General features: G+C 44.1%; 1 protein-coding gene across 3 annotated transcripts in view; it reads left to right on the plus strand.

The window, feature by feature from the left end:
• ABCC5 (ATP binding cassette subfamily C member 5) overlaps window positions 1–19237 on the plus strand; it is an 89223-nt gene that overhangs the window by 42049 nt on the left and 27937 nt on the right. For all 3 annotated transcript variants that reach the window (XM_029939782.1, XM_029939784.1, XM_029939785.1), the window contains 8 exons: window positions 297–404; window positions 4299–4655; window positions 7571–7642; window positions 9772–9896; window positions 10019–10091; window positions 13187–13390; window positions 14239–14382; window positions 16736–16838. In XM_029939782.1, the coding sequence (XP_029795642.1) occupies window positions 297–404; window positions 4299–4655; window positions 7571–7642; window positions 9772–9896; window positions 10019–10091; window positions 13187–13390; window positions 14239–14382; window positions 16736–16838 (1186 nt within the window). The remainder of the gene's footprint in view (window positions 1–296; window positions 405–4298; window positions 4656–7570; window positions 7643–9771; window positions 9897–10018; window positions 10092–13186; window positions 13391–14238; window positions 14383–16735; window positions 16839–19237) is intronic.

Below are 19237 nucleotides of genomic sequence, written 5' to 3' on the forward strand. Positions count from 1 at the left end.
TAAGAAGAGTGGAGACTCAGGTCTAAGCACACATGAAGTTATGGGTTGTTTTAAATCAACCCAACTTTGATTTAATTGTGAAAATACAGATCATCCTTTGGTTCAGATTTACTGAGAATTTTAATTGAAGGTCTCATAAAAGCTCTACCTTTAAAAAAAAAAAAAAAAAAAAGCATATGTGACTCATACCATCTTGACAGTCGAGTTGCAGCCTGCCTTAAACCTGAAAGGAAAATGATGATGTCTTGTTATTTTTGTTACAGAGGCTAATCAAGCTATTTCTTTTTTATTTTCAGGCTTTCACAGTGGTGACTGTCTTCAATTCCATGACTTTTGCTTTGAAAGTAACACCATTCTCTGTAAAATCCCTCTCAGAAGCATCAGTTGCTGTTGACAGATTTAAGGTAAGTGGCCCGCCCCCTTCCCCTCCTCAATGTCAGGAGCCATCCCTGGCAAAGCTAACTGCTGCCTTTATTCCAATGGGCCACACAAAGCTGGCTTTTTTTTTGTTCACCTTTTGGCAAGTTGGTAAGAGAGGGGTAGTGGAGGAGAGTGAATTAAGGGATGAGACTAGTTACCTTCTCAAGTGAATGTGAAATTTTACCTGTTGTTGATGACCCACCTAGTTCTGGGCTCCCAGGATTTGTATTCCCCTTCAGAGCTGGGCCTTTCTTCCTGTGCCTGACATCGGTATATGTCCTAACTTCCTGGGCCTTTCAGTGATTCAAACCTGGAGGATCAGAACTGTTAGGTGACTGTCAGCTTTTCTTCACCTCTGTCTACCATCTACCTCTACCAAAATGCTGTTGTCATTTTGATCGGTCAATATGCTAAGACTTTTTTTTTTGATACTTTCTTTTTCCTGCCATGTAGTTGCCACTCATGAGGCAGGGAATGCAGGGACATGGGAATAGTCATAAAATAAGACCATGTTGCAAAGTGCAACTAAGGAGATAGCAGGGTTTTTCTGGGGGTGGTTAGTTGATCATGCCTCGGTTGTGGTCTTTGTGTCTTCAGAATAATATGAATAGATGGTACAAGAGGGAGATATATTGGGGGGGGTGGAAGGATATTTGAAAATCATGGTTAATACTTTTTAAAAAGGAACAGCACCCGTGTGAGCTGCAGTTGCTTGACAGTGCCCCTGTGTGGAGTAGCTCCTAGACTCCTGCTAAGTCTCCTTGGCTAGTGAGAACAATGCAAAAGCAACGTTGGTTGCTTGAAGGCTTGAGACTCAGGTGTTTGAGGCATTCATATCATCACCTTAGATGTTCAGGAGAAAAGTAATTGGAATGATGGAGAATGTGAAGAATGGAGAACAGCTCTCCGCAATTTATTTACATCCTACTTGTTTACAGTTAACAAGGTGAATTTTGTTCAGGCAAGAAAGCCAATTCTCAAGATGCATTCCCAGCTCTGTGCCCTCCCTCACTCCAGTCTGGCTGCTAGAAGGCTAAGAGCCAGAGCCATAAGAAGAAATCATTTAGAAGAAATGATCTAATTATAATCAGAGTTTTATTTTGCTGAATCTACAGTATCTAGTCTTGGAAGAAAGTAAATGTTTTGACCATAAGTTTGTCCCCCTCTCCTTGTTAGTGGATAGATTTGGTAGCATCTTGGATGAAAGAATAAGAGTTTTTAGTATAGGTTTGTTCTTCCCATGTTTTTCCAAGGGTTTTTCTTATTTACTGCTGAGGACTTGGCATTAGCAGGTGGCTTTTCATGTCATGGCTCCTTCTGCTATCCAGGGCACTTCAGAGTTAATAATAGAAGCAGAATCACCCACAGCTGTATTATATGCCCCATGAGACTTCAGCTCCATTCCATCTTATTCTTCTTGGCAGTCTCCTCCTGCCCCTCCTCTCCCTCCTCCTTCCCCTCACACTCCCCTTTCCCCTCCTTCTTCTCCTTCTAGGAGGATAACATGTAGAAAGATAGTAAGAAGCCACCCTGTGACTTTTCTGGTAAGATCGTCATGAGTATAGTGTTGCCAGTTTCAGCAAATGAAAGACACTGTTAGTTAATAACTGCATGGGACATGCTTATACTACAAAATTACTCATTGTTTATACAGAGTCAGAATTTAACTAGATGTCCTGTATTTTACCTGGTAACCCTCTGTCCCCTCTTCTGCTCAATAGATACATTTCGAGTAAATGAGGGTTGTGTTTTGACAGTGTCCTATGGTAAAGTTGAGGTTTATGGGTTTGGGGTTTTTATGTTTTTGGTTTTTTTTTTAATGTTTATTTATTTTGAGAGAGAGTGTGTATGCAAGGGAAGGGCAGAGGGAAAGGAAGAGAATCCTAAGTAGGTTCTGCACTCACAGTGCAGAGCCCAACACCAGGCTTGATCTCATGAACTGTGTGTGAGATCATGACCAGAGCTGAAATCAAGAGTCAGACGCTCAACTGACTGAGCCACCCAGGCACCCTGAGGTTTATGGTTTATGTGAGTCTGTTGTCCTGGCAGATGCCAGTTCAGGTAGACACAAATTCAAGTGTTGTGAGGCCCTTATGTGACTCAGCATGTCTTAGGAAGAGGGCAGGGCGCAGGGAGCCCGTGGGAAGGAAATGTGGGGAAGGAGCTGTGCAAACTAGAGGCACAGGCTTATTTTTTTAATCATCCATTGAGGCCTGAAAGAATGTTTTAATAATTCCTTAGGGGAGAGCAATGGTCGGAGTTCTGTCAGCATACGGTTGTACTCTGTGAAGGTGGTCAACATATTTGGCATGTTCTTAGTTCAGTCTTTCTTGAAGGCTCTGAACAAATGAAACCAACAGCTGTTTTTGGAAATTAAACCTCAGGTTGATCAAGAGTGAAGACTGTGAGGATATTTAGAACCATGACGCTTCTGGGAAGATTGGAGATTAGGAATGGGAAGGAGGTGTGGCCATCAAAGGAAGGAAAAGAAGAAGCTACACATTTAAGTCCAGGGGAAAGGGCTTGCTCTAGGGGAAGGGGATTATATGTTACATTTAATAACACCCACGAAGGGGTGTCTAGGTGGCTCAGTTGATTAAGCGTCCAACTCTTGATTTCTGGTCTGGTCATATGATCTCACAGCTTTGTGAGTTTGAGCCCTGGGTTGGACTCTGTGCCTCTGTGCTGACAGTGTGGAGCCTGCTTGGGATTCTCCCTCTCTCTCTCTCTCTCTCTCTCTCTCTCTCTCTCTCTACCCCTCCACTCCACTCTTACTCCATCTCTTTCAAAATAAATAAAATAAACTAAAAAAAAAAAACCCACAAACTTTAAAATAGTTAGGGGTTCTTAGTAAAGAAGCAGAGTCCTGATCCTATAAGTTACTTTTTTTCTCTAAAAGGTGTTTTCTTTCTTTCTAATGTTTAACTTTTTTTACTAAAATGTGTATTTTTATCATATTAATGATCCACCTGGGATAGCATTCTGTGATCTCCAGTTTAAGAGAGCTGTCAGAAGTGGGTTCAAAATCATGGGCACATGTAAGGTTTATTACAGTCAGTATTTCAAATCTAATTTCAGAAACACTCAGCCTTTCAATCATTCCACTTTTCTTCCCCTAGCATAATGCAAAGGGTCTCCGGGAATGAGTGGGAGGAAAAATCTTACTGTCTTCCCAAGGATGTTTCTGAGGAAGGAGATACCCTTCACTTCCTCCCAGGTCTGTTCCTTTGGTTGTTTGAATCCTCTCAAGTTTCAAGGCAGGATCTTGGAGACATGAGAACTTGTTGCCAAGAAGAGGCATTCTGCTTATGATATAGCCTTAGGTACTCCCTTCCAACCCAAGCAAGCTAGGCTTGGTCCTGAGCTCAGCTCACCTCTCCCTGCCAGACATGAGCCATGTTGTAGGAGAGGGAAGCACACAGGCTTTGAGGCTCCCAGGAGTGTTCTGGAAGGGAAATGGAATGATGAGGGTCTGTCTGTCTGTCCAGGAGAGAAGCTTGCCCTTTCGTTTTTCTGCTTGCATTTTACTACCTGCTGTTTGGCAAGTCATGGGTGAGAATGAGGGGCTGTAGGCAGGTTAGTTAATTGTCTTTGGCCACAATATATTGGTAGGAAAGAAAAGGTAGGTTAGGATGCGATTGGCAGTGTGGAGTTCTGGGCCATTGGGATGGCTGCTGTTCCTCCTGAGGGTGTCCCCACACCCCTGCGACCTCTCAAGGGGTCTGAGGCTGGGCTACACTAATGAGCTACCTTTTGCCCTTCAGCTTCCATCCACTGTATAGCCTGATGTGTTTTGCTACGTGAGTGTGGCCCTAGGCTTGTCCCCCTGGTCTTGATCCAGTGTCTCATCTTTGCACCTCTCTCACAACTCCTATCAGAGTTTGTTTCTGATGGAAGAGGTTCACATGATAAAGAAAAAACCAGCCAGCCCTCACATCAAGATAGAGGTGAGAAATGCCACCTTGGCATGGGACTCCTCCCACTGCAGTGTCCAGAACTCACCCAAGCTGACCCCCAAAACGAAAAAAGACAAGAGGGCTGCCAGGGGCAAGAAAGAGAAGGTGAGACAGCTGCAGCGCACTGAGCAGCAGGCGGTGCTGGCAGAGCAGAAAGGCCACCTCCTCCTGGACAGCGACGAGCGGCCCAGTCCTGAGGAGGAGGAGGGCAAGCACATCCACCTGGGGATCTTCCGCTTGCAGAGGACCCTGTACAACATTGACCTGGAGATTGAAGAGGTAAGCCCTCTGCCTCCCCACTCCCCACCTGCACCCTGTCCGTCTGCGGATGTCTGCGGGTATCTCTTCCACCTGGAGCAGACAGCTGCTTTCCTTACAACAGAGTCCTCTGTCGCTGGGACTTATTTGAGATAAAGAGTAAATCTGGCCAGCTCCAACTCTACAAAGGCATATTTAGGCATCTAACAATAGAAATTAATACCAACTGATCTCATGAGATGTTCATTTTACAAGCAAGGAAATGAAGCATTCAAGTGGATTTTCCAAGATTTTGGCCTGAATAGATTCTAGTTGTTACAGTTGTGTATAGGAAGAACTCTCAGTGCTGCTATTAGCGACAAATCCATTGTAATTATTTATCTATTTATTTGTATTTCTCACTGAAGTATAATTAACAACCAATGTTGTATTTGTTTCAGGTGTACAACATATGATTCTGTAATAGTTTATTTTTAATGTAAATGAAGGATCATTATGGTGTATGATGTCACAGCCCAAGCAGCACAGGACTAGAGTCTCTCATTGGGGCTCCTGCACAGAGTGGCTGGAACAGACTCCAGTTCAGGGCTTTGCAAATACACTCTCTGACTGGGGACCAGCCCCATATTGAAGGCTGCACCATTCAGAGGATCCGTATAAGAGTGTATCAGGGTCACAGAAGGGTGCCTCTGTGTGTGTGTATGTATGTTTGTTTATACACCATACATACATACATTCATTCATTAGCCATTTTTTGTCAGACACTGTTGTGGGGCTGGGGCTATAGCAGTGGAAAACCAAACCTACAAAAGTGCCTGTGCTCTTGGAGCTTATGTTTTAGTGGGCAAAGACAGATAGTAAACAAGAAAAATATATGGTATTGACATACCATATAGGTATGGTGATAAGGGCTGTGTGAGGATAGTGAATGCTGGGGCCTGGAGAAGGTATGGTTGCAATTTTAACAGCCTGCCTGACGGAAGGCCTCATTTAAAAACTAAGATATTAGCAAAAGCAGGAGGGAGGTAAGGGACTGAACCATATGGCTATCTGGAGGAAGAAGAACATTCCAGACAGAAGGAACAGAAGCACAGAGGCCCTGAGTCTGCAGTGTGCTGAGTGAGCGCAGAAGAGAATAGTAGGTGCTGAGGGCAGAGAAACAGGCAGTTGGGGTGCCAGAGCCTCCTGTAATGACTTTGGCTTTACTCTGAGTGGGAAGAGAAGCCATTGGAGGGTTTGGAGAAGAATGATATGATCTGACTTATGTATGAAGAGAAACATTCTAGCTTCTGGATTCAGAAGAGTATGTAGGGAAACGAGGAAGGAGACCAGTTAACCCAGAAGTGTGTCTTGAACCAGGGGTGTTGGTGAGACTTTACCTACTTCACTAGAAGTGGGGAGTAGAGGGTTTTAACGTGGTGTGTATCAGAGTCAGCCACTGACTAATGTATGCTACATGGACCCAGAGATAGACGCTGGGAACAAAAAGCTCCCAGGTCTTGAAAGATATAAACAAGAGCAAGAGACTGTCCTTCGTGAAAACACCTGAAACTAGTATAGTTTATCCCTGGAGGCCACTGATGTCAGTTCTTTACTTCAGATAACACTTAACAGACTTCTTATTTAATAATGATTTTCTTGAATATTGAGGAAGCTCTGTTACATTTCTAAACAGCCCTATTAGAGGATTATTCCTCATATTCAGCTGAAATATATTCTTATACTTTCTAACTTTTGATCTTCATTCTGCCCTTTTAAAGCCCACATTCACATGACAGACCTTTAGCTATTTGGAGAGGGATACCTTAATTTTTCCAGCCTCCCTCTTCAGGAAGGGGAAGGGAAGTTAATGTTTGCCTGCACCCCAGGCACTCACTTCATTGTTGATATCTCTGTTAGTCACCATTTACTTAGTCATGGGAACAGGGTTTTGTTTGTGTAAACCTAATTGACTTGAGTAGCGATCAAACCTATGACTTAGTTTCCTCATCACCACCAGCCTCCGATCTTTCAAACTCCAGGACGATTCGAAACCTTTGCCCAACATACTTTGTCCAAGACAGAGATACCTTGGTTGTACAAAGTACTTGGTTCTGCAAGATAACTCCTTCCCTCAAGTTGCTCAAAGCCCAGTGAGAGACAGACAGTGTTAGTGTAAGTAACCAGACCTCGGTCACACACTTGGCAGGTGCTAATGGAGCTGGGGTTCACAGCAAGACCTGTCTCCTTCCCAAATCCACATTCTTCTCCACACCATTCTTTCTTCCTTTACTGCAAGGCTTGAGCCAGTTCAGGGTTGCTAAATAAGTGACCTTTTCAAAATCACCTATCTGCCCTTGAAAACTTTTAGCACCACCTGTTGAGAGAACTCACTATTTTGCCTGAGGCTATTCAGTTAATCACAGGCTTTCCTCCCATTGTTAAGTGGGATTGGTGGTATCAATATTCTTCAGATTCTTGAAACTGTTTTGTAGAAAAATGGAAACAACAGTGCACATTTCGATAATTATTGAAAATAATTTATAGACCGCAGAGACAAAAAAAGTCACACAAAATGAAAATCAGTAAAATAATTTTCAAGAGTCCTGCCCTCATTTCCAACAGCAAAAATAAATAATCAAGAAACATGGCAAAAAAAGTAGGAAAGATGCGGAGCCTTTCTAGAAGGGATGTGGGATACGTTCATGTGTGCGGCACAATTAGCTTTTCTAAAAGGCTTGCACATCTGTTACCTCTGTGTATCCCCACAGAAGCCCTATGAAGTAGGTGGCTGACAGGGAGGACACAGGTAAGTGCATGACAGAGTCATCAGGATTATAGTTCCCATACTGTTGGCCTGGTGTTGCTATGTTTTTCCTTGAAGGAATCAGCTGTCCCTAGAGACCAGTGGTCAGTGGCCCTTTCATGACCTTCCTTTCTCTGTGTGCTTTTTGCAGGGTAAACTGGTTGGAATCTGTGGCAGTGTGGGAAGTGGAAAAACCTCTCTCATTTCAGCCATTTTAGGCCAGGTAATATTTTATTGTCCTTGGCATTTTCTGTTCCTTTCTCTGGAATCAGCTTAACAAGAGTCTGGGGGAAAATGAACTACTTTTCCCGAAGAGAATCAGGAAAGGCAGAAACAAAATGAACCCTTGGTCTGTGTTATGCCCCCTGCCCCCACCCCCACATTTCCGCACCTTAACAGTGTTGGATCTGGAAGCAGGCTCAGTGCACTCCTGACGAATGACTGGTTGATATCTAGCTGAAGTCATCTATATTTCCTGCCTTCTTTTACTCAGCATGTATTTATTGAGTGCTGTATGATGCCAGACAGTGTGTTGGGAAATGTCAGATGTAAGAGGTGAACCAACTGCAGACTGCCCACAAGATGAAGAAGCCGGGTGGTAAGGCCGGTCTGCCCTTTCCGAGAGGTTGATGTCAGGATTTGATCTGGAAGCAAAGCCCCACTCCATTTTCAAACTAACCGTTGAAAGGATTATGCTGGCAGTGTAGTTGAGGAGCTATGCTTTCCAGGCACGCAAGCATATCCCTAAGCATAGAGTGAATGATTCACAAAGAGCCCAGCCCAGGGCTCTCAGAGACAAAGGTCATTCAGCTAAGACAAATTATCTTTTACTATGTTTTAAAACCAAACAATAGGGACAAAACACAAGGTGCTCCCACGTGCTTCTAATCTTGAATTGAACCAGCTCAACTTACAAGGTTGAGATGAGGATAAACTTAGGCCTCTTCTTACCCACTGGTGGTTGAGGTCCAGTAAGTCATTTGTCCATATTGAGAAAATTAAACACATGTGAGATGGAGTTGGGGAAGAGTGTTTTGGAGCAACCAGGTTATGGAATGTTTCATTTTGTTGAGTGTCACTGCCAGAGTTGGTAGAGTGTGGCTCTCTTTGAGAGCAGTGGCACCCTGTGTGGTCAGAGAAAGGCTGCATTCACATCATCTGGAGTGACAGCCCACACAACCTTCCGCTGTATGAGACTCTTTACTGGTTGGCCTCAGCCCTTGGTCTTCGCAGAATGCCAGAACCTCTTCTAGATGTTCTGATAACTTAGGGGTCAGATTTAAGGGTCAGTGATGAGAGACACAGAGGAAATGAAGGGAGCAGCGGTGCTGAGTGGGCGATGGTTAGATTGAAAACAGAGTAGGGCTTTGCTTTTAGGCCAAATCCTGACAGTGATCTCTCTGACAGGGAGGCTGGTAAAGCTGGTGGGCCTGGCTTCTTTGGAGTTGAACTGTGTTGGCAGTCTGCATTGTGGGTGTGGAGTTTCTGCGGTATAGCCTCCGTGGGTTTCGGAACACTTTGGGTGCATAGCAGCGTGCTTCCCAGTTTCTGGACAGTTAACACCACTGTTACGGTCTGTGGTGGGTGCACCTCTGTCCGTACACTGTATGCTAACAGTGTTTGAAAGGACAAGCTTGGATGTGCAGGCTGGCTAATGAACCTTTGTTTCAAGCTATACCATCCCTAACCCAAGACAGATGTCTACTGCCAGTCTCAAAAGGAACCCGAAGGAGGATAAAATGGATAAATTATATCAATCACTGTGACTGAAAACACAACTCGAAACACATGGCTCATCACGCAGTGTCTTCGTGTTGAACGAGAGGGTCCATCCTCATCGTATGGATACTATGTGATACTGGTTCACGTCTAACAACTTTTTTTCCCTTCGGTCCTCATTTTACAGAAGCAGCTGGTTTAGCCAACAGCCTGGATTAATTAATTCTATACATGAATTGGCCTGCCTCCGGGCAGGGACTAGATATAAATCCTTACAGCATCCTCCTCAGGGGGATTCTGAAAGGGCCTTCCGCTTCAGTGCTACCCTTAGTTAAAACAGTTTGCAATTAGGGAGACAGTATATAGAGTAGCTTATGGGTTGCTGAATGAAGTGTTTGTTCATTCAGGTCATGGGTTATGCTGGGTTCCCATCACACATAAGCAAAGAGAACTTTGATTTTCTTTGCTGCTGTAGCTCTCTCTGTGGAACAAAGGCAAGGTCTGGATTTGAGTCCAAAAACATCCAAGGAGATTGCCAAAACTTTGAACTCCATTGCGGAATGTGGGGGGTTCTGTTGGCTTAGGGTGGTGGTTTTGCATCATGATGCCATTGGATGGTGTCTGTCTCCCTAGATGACACTTCTAGAGGGCAGCATTGCAGTCAGTGGAACCTTCGCTTATGTGGCCCAGCAGGCCTGGATCCTCAATGCCACTCTGAGAGACAACATCCTCTTTGGGAAGGAATTTGATGAAGAAAGGCAAGGAATGTTTGGTTTCTCCCATGCTCTCCCGTCTGGGCCGTTTGAGACTCAAGGCAGCCCAAGTCAGTAGCCGCTACTCCAAACATGTCCCTGATGCTAAGTCTCTTTATGTCCTTCAGATACAACTCTGTGCTCAACAGCTGCTGCCTGAGGCCTGACCTGGCCATTCTTCCCAACAGTGACCTGACTGAGGTACAGGCCTCCTGCCCCTGTTGGGGCACTGTGTTTAACAGAGAAGATTCTGGAAGATGGGTTGCAAGGCTGTGCCAGACCCACCTCCTAGTAATGCATCTTAAATGCAGGAGTACCCATACAGGGAGTTTTGCTTTCATTGAGACTTTATGTTAGGAAAGCATGTGTTCCTTAGGGCAGGGTTATCAACACTACTTGTTTTAAGCGTATAAATATTTTATTTAGAATTTTTTCCCGTCTGCATATAATTTTATTTATTTATTTTTATTTAAATCCAAGTTATTAACATACAGTGTAATAATGGTTTCAGGAGTAGAATTTAGTGATTTATCACTTCTGTATAACACCCAGTGCTCATCCCCACAAGTGTCCTCCTTAACGCCCATTGCCCATTTAGCCCATCCCCCCACCCAAGACCCCACAAGCAGCCCTCAGTTTGTTCTCTGTATTTAAGAGTTTCTATCGTTTGTCTCCCTCTCTGTTTTTATCTTAATTTTGCTTCCCTTCCCATATGTATATCTGTTGCATTTCTGAAATTCCACTTAGGAGTAAAATCATAGGATGTCTTTCTCTGACTGACTTACTTCACTTAGCATAATACCCTCTAGTTCCATCGATGTTGTTGCAAATGGCATGATTTCATTCTTTTTGATCACTGAGTAGTATTCCATTGTGTATGTATCTATATATATACATGCATCTACCACATCTTCTTTACCCATTCATCAGTTGATGGACACTTGGGCTCTTTTCCATACTATGGCTGTTGTTGATAGGACTGCTATAAACACTGGGGTGCATGTGCCCCTTTGAGTCAGCATTTTTGTATCCTTCAGATATATAACTAGAAGTGCAATTACTGGGTCATGCAATTTTTTGAGGAACCTCCATACCGTTTTCCTGAGTGCCTGCAGGAGTTTGCATTCCCACCAGCAATGCAAAAATGGTTCCCCTTTCTCTGCATCCTCGCCAACATCTCTTGTTGCCTGTATTGTTAATTTAGCCATTCTGTATGTCATGTAAATTTTATTTTATTTTTTTAAACATTTATTTATTTATTTATTTATTTATTTATTTATTTACTTATTTTTTAAGTAGTTTATTGTCAAATTGGTTTCCATATGACACCCAGTGCTCTTCCCCACAAGTGCCCTCCTCCATCACCACCACCTCTTTTCCCCCTCCCTCTCCCCCTTCCACCCTCAGTTTGTTTTCAGTATTCAATAGTCTCTCAAGTTTTGCGTCCCTCTCTCTCCCCAACTCTCCCTCTTCCCCTCCCCCTGGTCCTCCATTAGGTTTCTCCTGTTTTCCTGTTAGACCTTTGAGTGCAAACATATGGTATCTGTCTTTCTCTGCCTGACTTATTTCGCTTAGCATGTCATGTAAATTTTAAACAAAATCTCATTGTTGGTTCAGAGTTCATGTTTTCTACACTATTCATTTTAAAAACCATAAGTCAAGCATGTGCCTGTTGAGGTTCTCTGAACTTCATTCTGCCACCCAACCTCCTCACTGATATACAGTCTTAGAGATCCCTTTTCAGTTAGAAGGAAAGAGGCCTTAGCACAAAGGCCTCTTTCTTTGGCCCTCTGCCCTGGAGCAGTTTGCCAAGGTTTGTCTTTGGAACTGGCTTGTGTCCTTCCCTGTTGACATTTGTCTCTAAGGACCTACCTTGAGGTCTCTGCACTTTTATCCAGCTGACTTCAGTTAAATCCTTCAAACCAGATTTGGTGAATGGTTTCATTAGTTCTCTGGTTCTCGAATCTTAGTTCCCAGATTCATAGTGGATCAGCAGCAACAGTGTTATTGGGAACTTGTTAGCAATGCAGATTCTTACACCTCACCCCACACCTACTGAATCAGGAATTCTAGGCCCAGAGCCCAACCATCTGTTTTAAGAAGCCCTGTAGGTAATTCTGATACAGGCTCAAGTTTGAAACCTCTGAATTCAGTGAATGTTTTTTTAAGGGCAAGGGTTTTTTGTTGTTGTTGTTGTTTTAAATTACAGAGCCAGTTACCATTTGACGATTGATTCATGTGTCCATTTAGTAATATTTATCAGATGCTTGTTATGTGCCACCCATATATGCAGAAACTGCTGGGCACTGGGGATATAAAGCAATAGGATAATGATCTAGTCCCTCAAAAAGCTTAGAGTCAAGAGGATGAGATGCCTGAATAGGCATAAAATAAGCTGATGAAAGAGTCCTTTTACAAAACTTAAATTTAAAAGAAATTTTTTTTATTAAAAAAAAAGCATCCCCTTTCTTTTGGGTAGTAGTAGAGAAGAGGGTGGGGGAGGTTTCACAGAGGAGAGGCTGCCAGAACTGAGCAGATACGGTACAGAAAAGGCATGACAGTAGTCTTGAGAGTTCAGAATGCACACACAATTTAAAATGGCGTAGATCCCAAAGAGTAGCAGAAAGGTTGGCACTGGACGCAGAGAGCTGCCACGGTTCCAGGTGGCAAAGGGCCTGCTTTCTCTGACATGTTTGTTTAGATTTTATTTCTTAGGCTCTTGAAAGAGAGGGTTTTTTTTTTTTTTAATGTTTATTTGTTTTAGTGAGCGAGACAGAGTGTGAGCAGGGGTGGGGCAGAGAGAGAGGGAGACATAGAATTCGAAGCAGGCTCTGGGCTGTGAGCTATCAGCTCAGAGCCCGACATGGGGCCTGAACCCACGAACTGTGAGATCATGACCTGAGCCGAAGTTGGACATTTAACCAACTGAACCACCCAGGTGCCCCTTGAAAGAGTTTTAAGGAGAGTGGGACATGATTAGCTTTGTGTTTTGAAAAGATCTTTCTGCCCATAGATAATGGATTGGGGTGTTATGTCAAGGGGGAGTGTAAAGCCAGAGGTAGTAAGATTGATTAGTAACCAGCTGGTTATGGGAGAGGACGAATTGTCTTCCTCTGGACTGGCTCCCCCAGTTCTGGTGTGGGCCCTGGAGGATCAAGAATTGTAGTTCATCCAGGTGGGGAATTCAGTAGAAGGAGCTGGTTTGGATGGAACAGAGGAACAGTGACTGGGGTAATCACTAAGCATGGGACCAGACTTGAGCTGGAGGCTTCACTATGCTTTCTGGACTCCTGTAGATTGGTGAGCGAGGAGCGAATCTGAGTGGTGGACAACGCCAAAGGATCAGCCTTGCCCGGGCCTTGTATAGTGACCGGGACATCTACATCCTGGATGATCCCCTCAGTGCCTTAGATGCCCATGTGGGCAACCACATCTTCAACAGCGCTATCCAGAAGCACCTCAAGTCTAAGACAGTTCTGTTTGTTACCCACCAGTTACAGGTATGGGGCACTCTTCCTCAGGCTGCCCACTTTGGCTTGGGAAAACAGAAACAGGGAGGTGGGCCTGGTCCAGGTACCTTCATGCTCCTTAGAGGTTCCTAGAGGCATCAGTGTTTATTTCCTCAGCAAATAGCCCTTGGCCCAGTGTACCAATAAAACTCATTGTACTGAGGTACCAGATGGCCATCTGAATTAGAGATCCTTGGAGCGTGTTAGCTTTGCACATAAATCAGTAAGTAAAAGGGCTAAGAGGAGTAGGCTGAAACTGGAGTTTGGGTATGAGATCGTTTGGAAAGCTTCTGTTAATATCTATATGCAAGTGGGAACTGTTTAAGGAAAACAAGCTCTTCTCCCTCTGTCATTCCAAGATAAGCAGCCACTTTGGAGAGCAGCTCCAGGATGTTGCCGTCTGCTTTGCATATGTCATCAAGTTTAGGGGGCTAATCCCCCATTCTGCCACAGAAAGTCTGTAATTACATGCACTTCTGAGTGTGGCAAAAGGCTGTGAAGTTTAATGCAAATCTCGTGTGGCTCCATCATCAGATTTATGCCAAAAATGGGAGGAGATGTTTTTTGAACTACATCACAAGCCACAGTAAACTAAAGCAAAGGTTCTCTTGCTCTTGGCACTATTGACATTTGGGGCCAGATAGTTCCTGGCCTCTATCCACTAGATAATAACAGTACCCTGCCCCCAGAGGTAGCAACCAAAAAGGTCTCCAGATAGTGCCAGATGTCCCCTGGGAGGCTCCATTGCCTCCAGCTACGAACCTCTGAACTAAAGTTTAGGATTGAATGTATTTGCACAAATCTCATTAATACTGTGTTGCCTCTGCCTTGGTCCTCAGTACCTGGCTGATTGTGATGAAGTGATCTTCATGAAAGAGGGCTGTATTACAGAAAGAGGCACCCATGAGGAGCTGATGAACCTAAATGGTGATTATGCTACCATTTTTAATAACCTGCTGCTGGGAGAGACACCCCCAGTTGAGGTAAGATTCTCATGGTGTTTGTGTGCACCTCCTCTTTTCTAGCAAGGGAGACAGGACTGTAGTGATTGATAGAGAGATCTCAGCTGAACTCAGTGTCTGTGTCTTGTTGGCAAGGGCCCTGTTTTCTGGTGAACAGACTGCTGTGCTGGTTCACATACTGGTTCTGTGCTAGGAGAGCAGGATTCTATGGCTGATGAGCCGGTGTCTTCTGCCACTGAGAACTCATTAGTAAGGCAGTGACAGGAAGGAAGATACACGGGCTCAGCTTCATAAACACTACCAATCCTGACTGAAGCATTGTGAAGCTCCTTTTTAAATGAACAAGTGAGAATAAGGCACGAGGAAAGAGAAATGAAATACTGTATACATTTGAAAATGATCCGTGGTGCTTTGACTGCTAACTTGGCACTCATTAACTCACACCTACTGTGTCCCAATTACTGGATTAGACACGTTATAGATGCCATCCCACTTAGTCATGTTAATAGAGTTCTGTGGCAAAATGGGATTCTCCTCTGCTTTTACAGCTGAGGGAATGGAAGACCCAAAAAGTTAAGCAGCTCACTAACAAGGGGGTGATTTGACTCCACGGTGCTGCTTCTGCCCTGCTACCCTGTCTCCTGTAGCAGCACAGAAAGATGGCAGCTTTCCATGGCTTTACTCTTGGGCTCCAAGTTAGGCAGACACGGGGTGTGTTTGCCAGGTCAGGCAACAAAACCACAAAACCTTCTTCCCCTTTCCTTCACCCCTCACCCAGGTGAGCAAATACAGGCAAACATCAAGAGGTTGTTTTTGTCTTGTTCTCATATTGAACTTGTTCTGTGGTCACCTTGGGTCCTGGGGGTGCTCTCAGGCTGGGTTAAAAGCAACTTCTTAGCTACCATTTTGATGTCTGTGCGTGATAAAAGCAGAGTAATTGGAACCTTTTCCAGGAGCCCTGTTTCAGTCTTTGGGTGTCATCCTCTTTGATTTCAGTTACAGAACAACTAATTTTTCATGACCAATGTATTTCAGGCCTCTGGGGATAACTCAAGCATTCCAGGGTGTCACCAGGAACTTCCATAGGGATACCAGAATCCAGATTTGGATTTTATGATTTCTTCCTATGACCCTAAGGGTACTTTAGACTCTCCAGAAGTTTTCCTTCTCACTGTAGACCTGAAGGGGAAAATGAGAGGGAGACAAGTTAAAATAGGAAATATCTGGGGAGCAAAAGAATATTGAGAGTCAGTGTATTGCAGCAGAAAGAACATGCTTCCAAAATGTCACTTAATTTTCCTGAGCTTTGGTTTCATCATTTTTTTTTCAAGTTTATTATTTTGAGAGAGAGAGCATGCACTCACATGCAAGCAGGGGAGGTACAGACAGAGATTACCAAGTAGGCCCCGCACTGCCAGTGTGGAGCCCAATATGAGGAACCCAGTGAGGGGCTCGAACTCATGAACCATGAGATCATGCCCTGAGCCAAAACTAACAGTCAGATGCTTAACTGACTGAGCCACCCAAGGAACCCCTGATGAGTGTTTATATTAAATCCGTTTGTGCCCTATTATGAGCAGTGCTTAGGGCTGGGCCCTGATGTGGATTATCACTATGAGTCACACATCCCCTCCATTCCTGAGGGACTCACAGTCTCCTAGGGAAGAGCAATGCTCTTCTGCTTTTACAGGGAGCTGTAACACTAGGTCACATCTACAGCAGCATGCTATAATAGAGTACTTTACCAAGTGCCTGGGTGAACAGGGGTGGGGTGAGCTCTCTTTTGGAGGACTTGCCTAAGATTGAATCCCTCTGAATGGGAAGAACTAACTGAGTTGGGATGAGGAGAGAGGCATTTCAAGTGAAGAACCCTCGTGGACAAAGGTCCAGAAGTGGGGGACGGCAGTGTGGTATGAGTAATAGTGTGAAATACAATGTGACTGGAGAGTAGAAGCCACGGGAATGGGAGAGAAACATGTAGAATCAGGCTAGGGCGAGACTATGGAGGTTTTGCAAAACCAGGCTGAGAAGTTCAGGTTTATCCTGTGGTAGCCCTAGGAAATGATCAGATCTATGATTTGATTTAGTAATGTGGAGATCAAAGGTGAGAGGAATGGAAATGACCCCAGCCCTAATACTTTGGGCAAGTGGCTGAGAACATTGGGGAGAGCAATGTCAATGGAATGACAAGGGTAGGAACCCAGATCTCAAAGATTGAATGACTTGAGGAAGCACAAGAAATGAGTATAGATGGCCCTTTTAAGAGGTCTTCTCAAGAATAGCAGCAGCTTGTCAGATGATTGTCTAGTATGTCCTATGGATGTTTGTCTGAATGGACACATTGTAACTGGAGACACTTTTTTAAAAAAACTAGATTAATTCAAAAAAAGAAACCAGCGGTTCACAGAAGAAATCACAAGACAAGGGTCCTAAAACAGGATCGGTAAAGAAGGAGAAAGCAGCGAAGCCAGAGGAAGGTAATGACCTTTTCTGACATTTTAGATTTGTCATTAAAGTTTATCAGAAACTTTATGCCAGTGGTAATTCATAATGTTTGACAGCATTGTGTGTTCTAGAGTCTCTGGCCTTTTATCTCTGGATTAACAAACTCCTATATAATACTGGGAGACCATGAGGCACCCTCTGTTTGCTTAAACAGACCAAAACAGTAAGAAGGAACTTTAATCTTCTGCCTTGTGCGTGTAGTGTGGGTCAGGTGTCAGCAATCAGCTGTCATCTTGAGTAAGGAAAAATGGAATGATGGCCAGAGATACACCCTTCTTCCTGCTCTTTAAAATAGTCAGTCTTGGGGGAGCGGAGGAGGGAGAGAGAGTTGGGGAGAGAGAGGGATGCAAAACTTGAGAGACTATTGAATGCTGAAAATGAACTGAGAGTTGAAGGGGAGGGGGAGGGGGGAAATGAGGTGGTGGTGATGGTGGAGGGCACTTAAGGGGAAGAGCACTGGGTATTATATGGAAAACAATTTGACAATAAAATATTATGGGGAAAAAAATAAATAAAAAAAAAATAAAATAGTCAGTCTAGGGGCACCTGGGTGGCTCAGTCGGTTAAGCATCTGGCTTCAGCTCAGGTCATGGTTTGTGGGTTCGAGCCCTGCCTCAGGCTCTGCTGACAGCTAGCTCAGCGCCTGGATCCTGCTTCAGGTTCTGTATCTCCCTCTCTCTGACCCTCCCCTGCTCGAACTGTCTTTCTCTGTCTCTCAAAAATAAATAAAAAGCATTAAAAAAAAAAAAAAGGTCAGTCTAGACAGAGATGTTCTGGTACAAGCAGAGCCTACATCCTCAGTAGTTCCCTCATTAGAATGATACACTCGTGGCTTTTTCAGAGGAGGCTGCAGCAGAGCTGTGCTGTGCATCTACAGCGCAGGTTTTTCCTGTTGCACTTTTCCCAGGGGGAGTCCAAGGTCACATTTTTGTTTATTTCTACCCTTTATCTTATCAACTAAAACAAACATTGAGAGTTAGGAAAGCTATTTACAAATACCTGAGGTATTTTCTTTCACCTTTGTGAATTTCCAGCTGCCTATCAATTTACCTTAGGAAAGAAAAAAATGTAGTCTGTTTTAAAGCTCTGGTTTGTCACCAGGACCTTTCCTGGGTTTGCTGCAGCTTTGGTCCTGGGCCTGTTTTCACTTCCTTGTTCTTAAAGCTGTGGATATGTGGTGTTGGGAAATGAACACCCGGATTTAGTACACTCTGCAGCTTTTCTTCCTTTTCATAAACTATGTATTAGACTTTGAATTGGGGTGTGATGTAAGAAAGATACCTCTACACAGGAAACAAACCTACCACAGAAGCTGAGTCATCTGTCAGTTCTTGCCATAGGCAGTATTAAAAAAAACGCAGAATACCCTTAGGGAACATTTGTTCTCATCTGCCAAGCCCCTGACCTGGTTACTCATAACTCTTCAAGTACTCCAGGCACGCCAGGCTTGCTCCAAGATAATTAAACATTGACCAGTATGTAAAGGCGCTGGCTTTTTGTAGAGCTGTTTCTCTGTGTTAGTGCATCAGCATCAGCCCCCTGATCCCTGAGAGCCTCTAGGAGATACCCTTGAACCTTTCTCTCCTCCTCAGCCCGTCACCATGTCTTAATGGCTGTGCCTCCTGAAACTGCATCCCCATTGCCACGACCCTGATTCTGGCCTTTATCTCTTGTACCTAGAGTATTACAGCTGGTTCCTGTTAAATCTGTCTTCCATACAGACAGCTGAGAGATCTAGTTAAAAACAGGAGACCAACTAACGTACTTTCCCTCAGGAAGTCTTTAAGGGGCCTCCCATTTCAAAGCAGTGTTTTCCTAACTCTTGTCCTGATAGGGCACATGTAGAAAATGCCATTGTTTGTACAGGATCCACAGGATGCATGGACGAGGCCGCTTGCTACCCGAGCAGCTGATATGGCCACCCATAGCCCCAGTGGGAATCAAATCGCCACACAACCTGTAGCCCATTCTCTTGAGAAGTTCTTTTCTTTTTTCTTTTTAATTTTTTTTTAACATTTATTATTTTTGAGAGACAGAGACAGAGTGTGAGTGGGGGAGGGGCAGAGAGAGAAGGATACACAGAACCTGAAGCAGGCTCCAGGCTCTGAGCTGTCAACCCAAAGACCGCAAGATGGTGACCTAAGCTGAAGTCAGCTGCTTAACTGACTGAGCCACCTGGGTGCCTGAGAAATTCTTAACTGAAGGATGAAGTTCAAATGCCTTTATCCTCTGACCACAGCCTTCCTAATAATCAACCTTATCTCCTGCCACTCCTAGCTGCACTTAATATTCTAGCCTTGCTGATTTGGCTGTCTGTACATACTGTTGTGCTATTGTCCCACCTCTGGGCCAGTGCCCATCTTTTCCCCAC

The sequence above is a fragment of the Suricata suricatta genome, chromosome 5 (genome assembly GCF_006229205.1).
Source record: "Suricata suricatta isolate VVHF042 chromosome 5, meerkat_22Aug2017_6uvM2_HiC, whole genome shotgun sequence".
Classification (NCBI taxonomy): Eukaryota; Metazoa; Chordata; class Mammalia; order Carnivora; family Herpestidae; genus Suricata; species Suricata suricatta.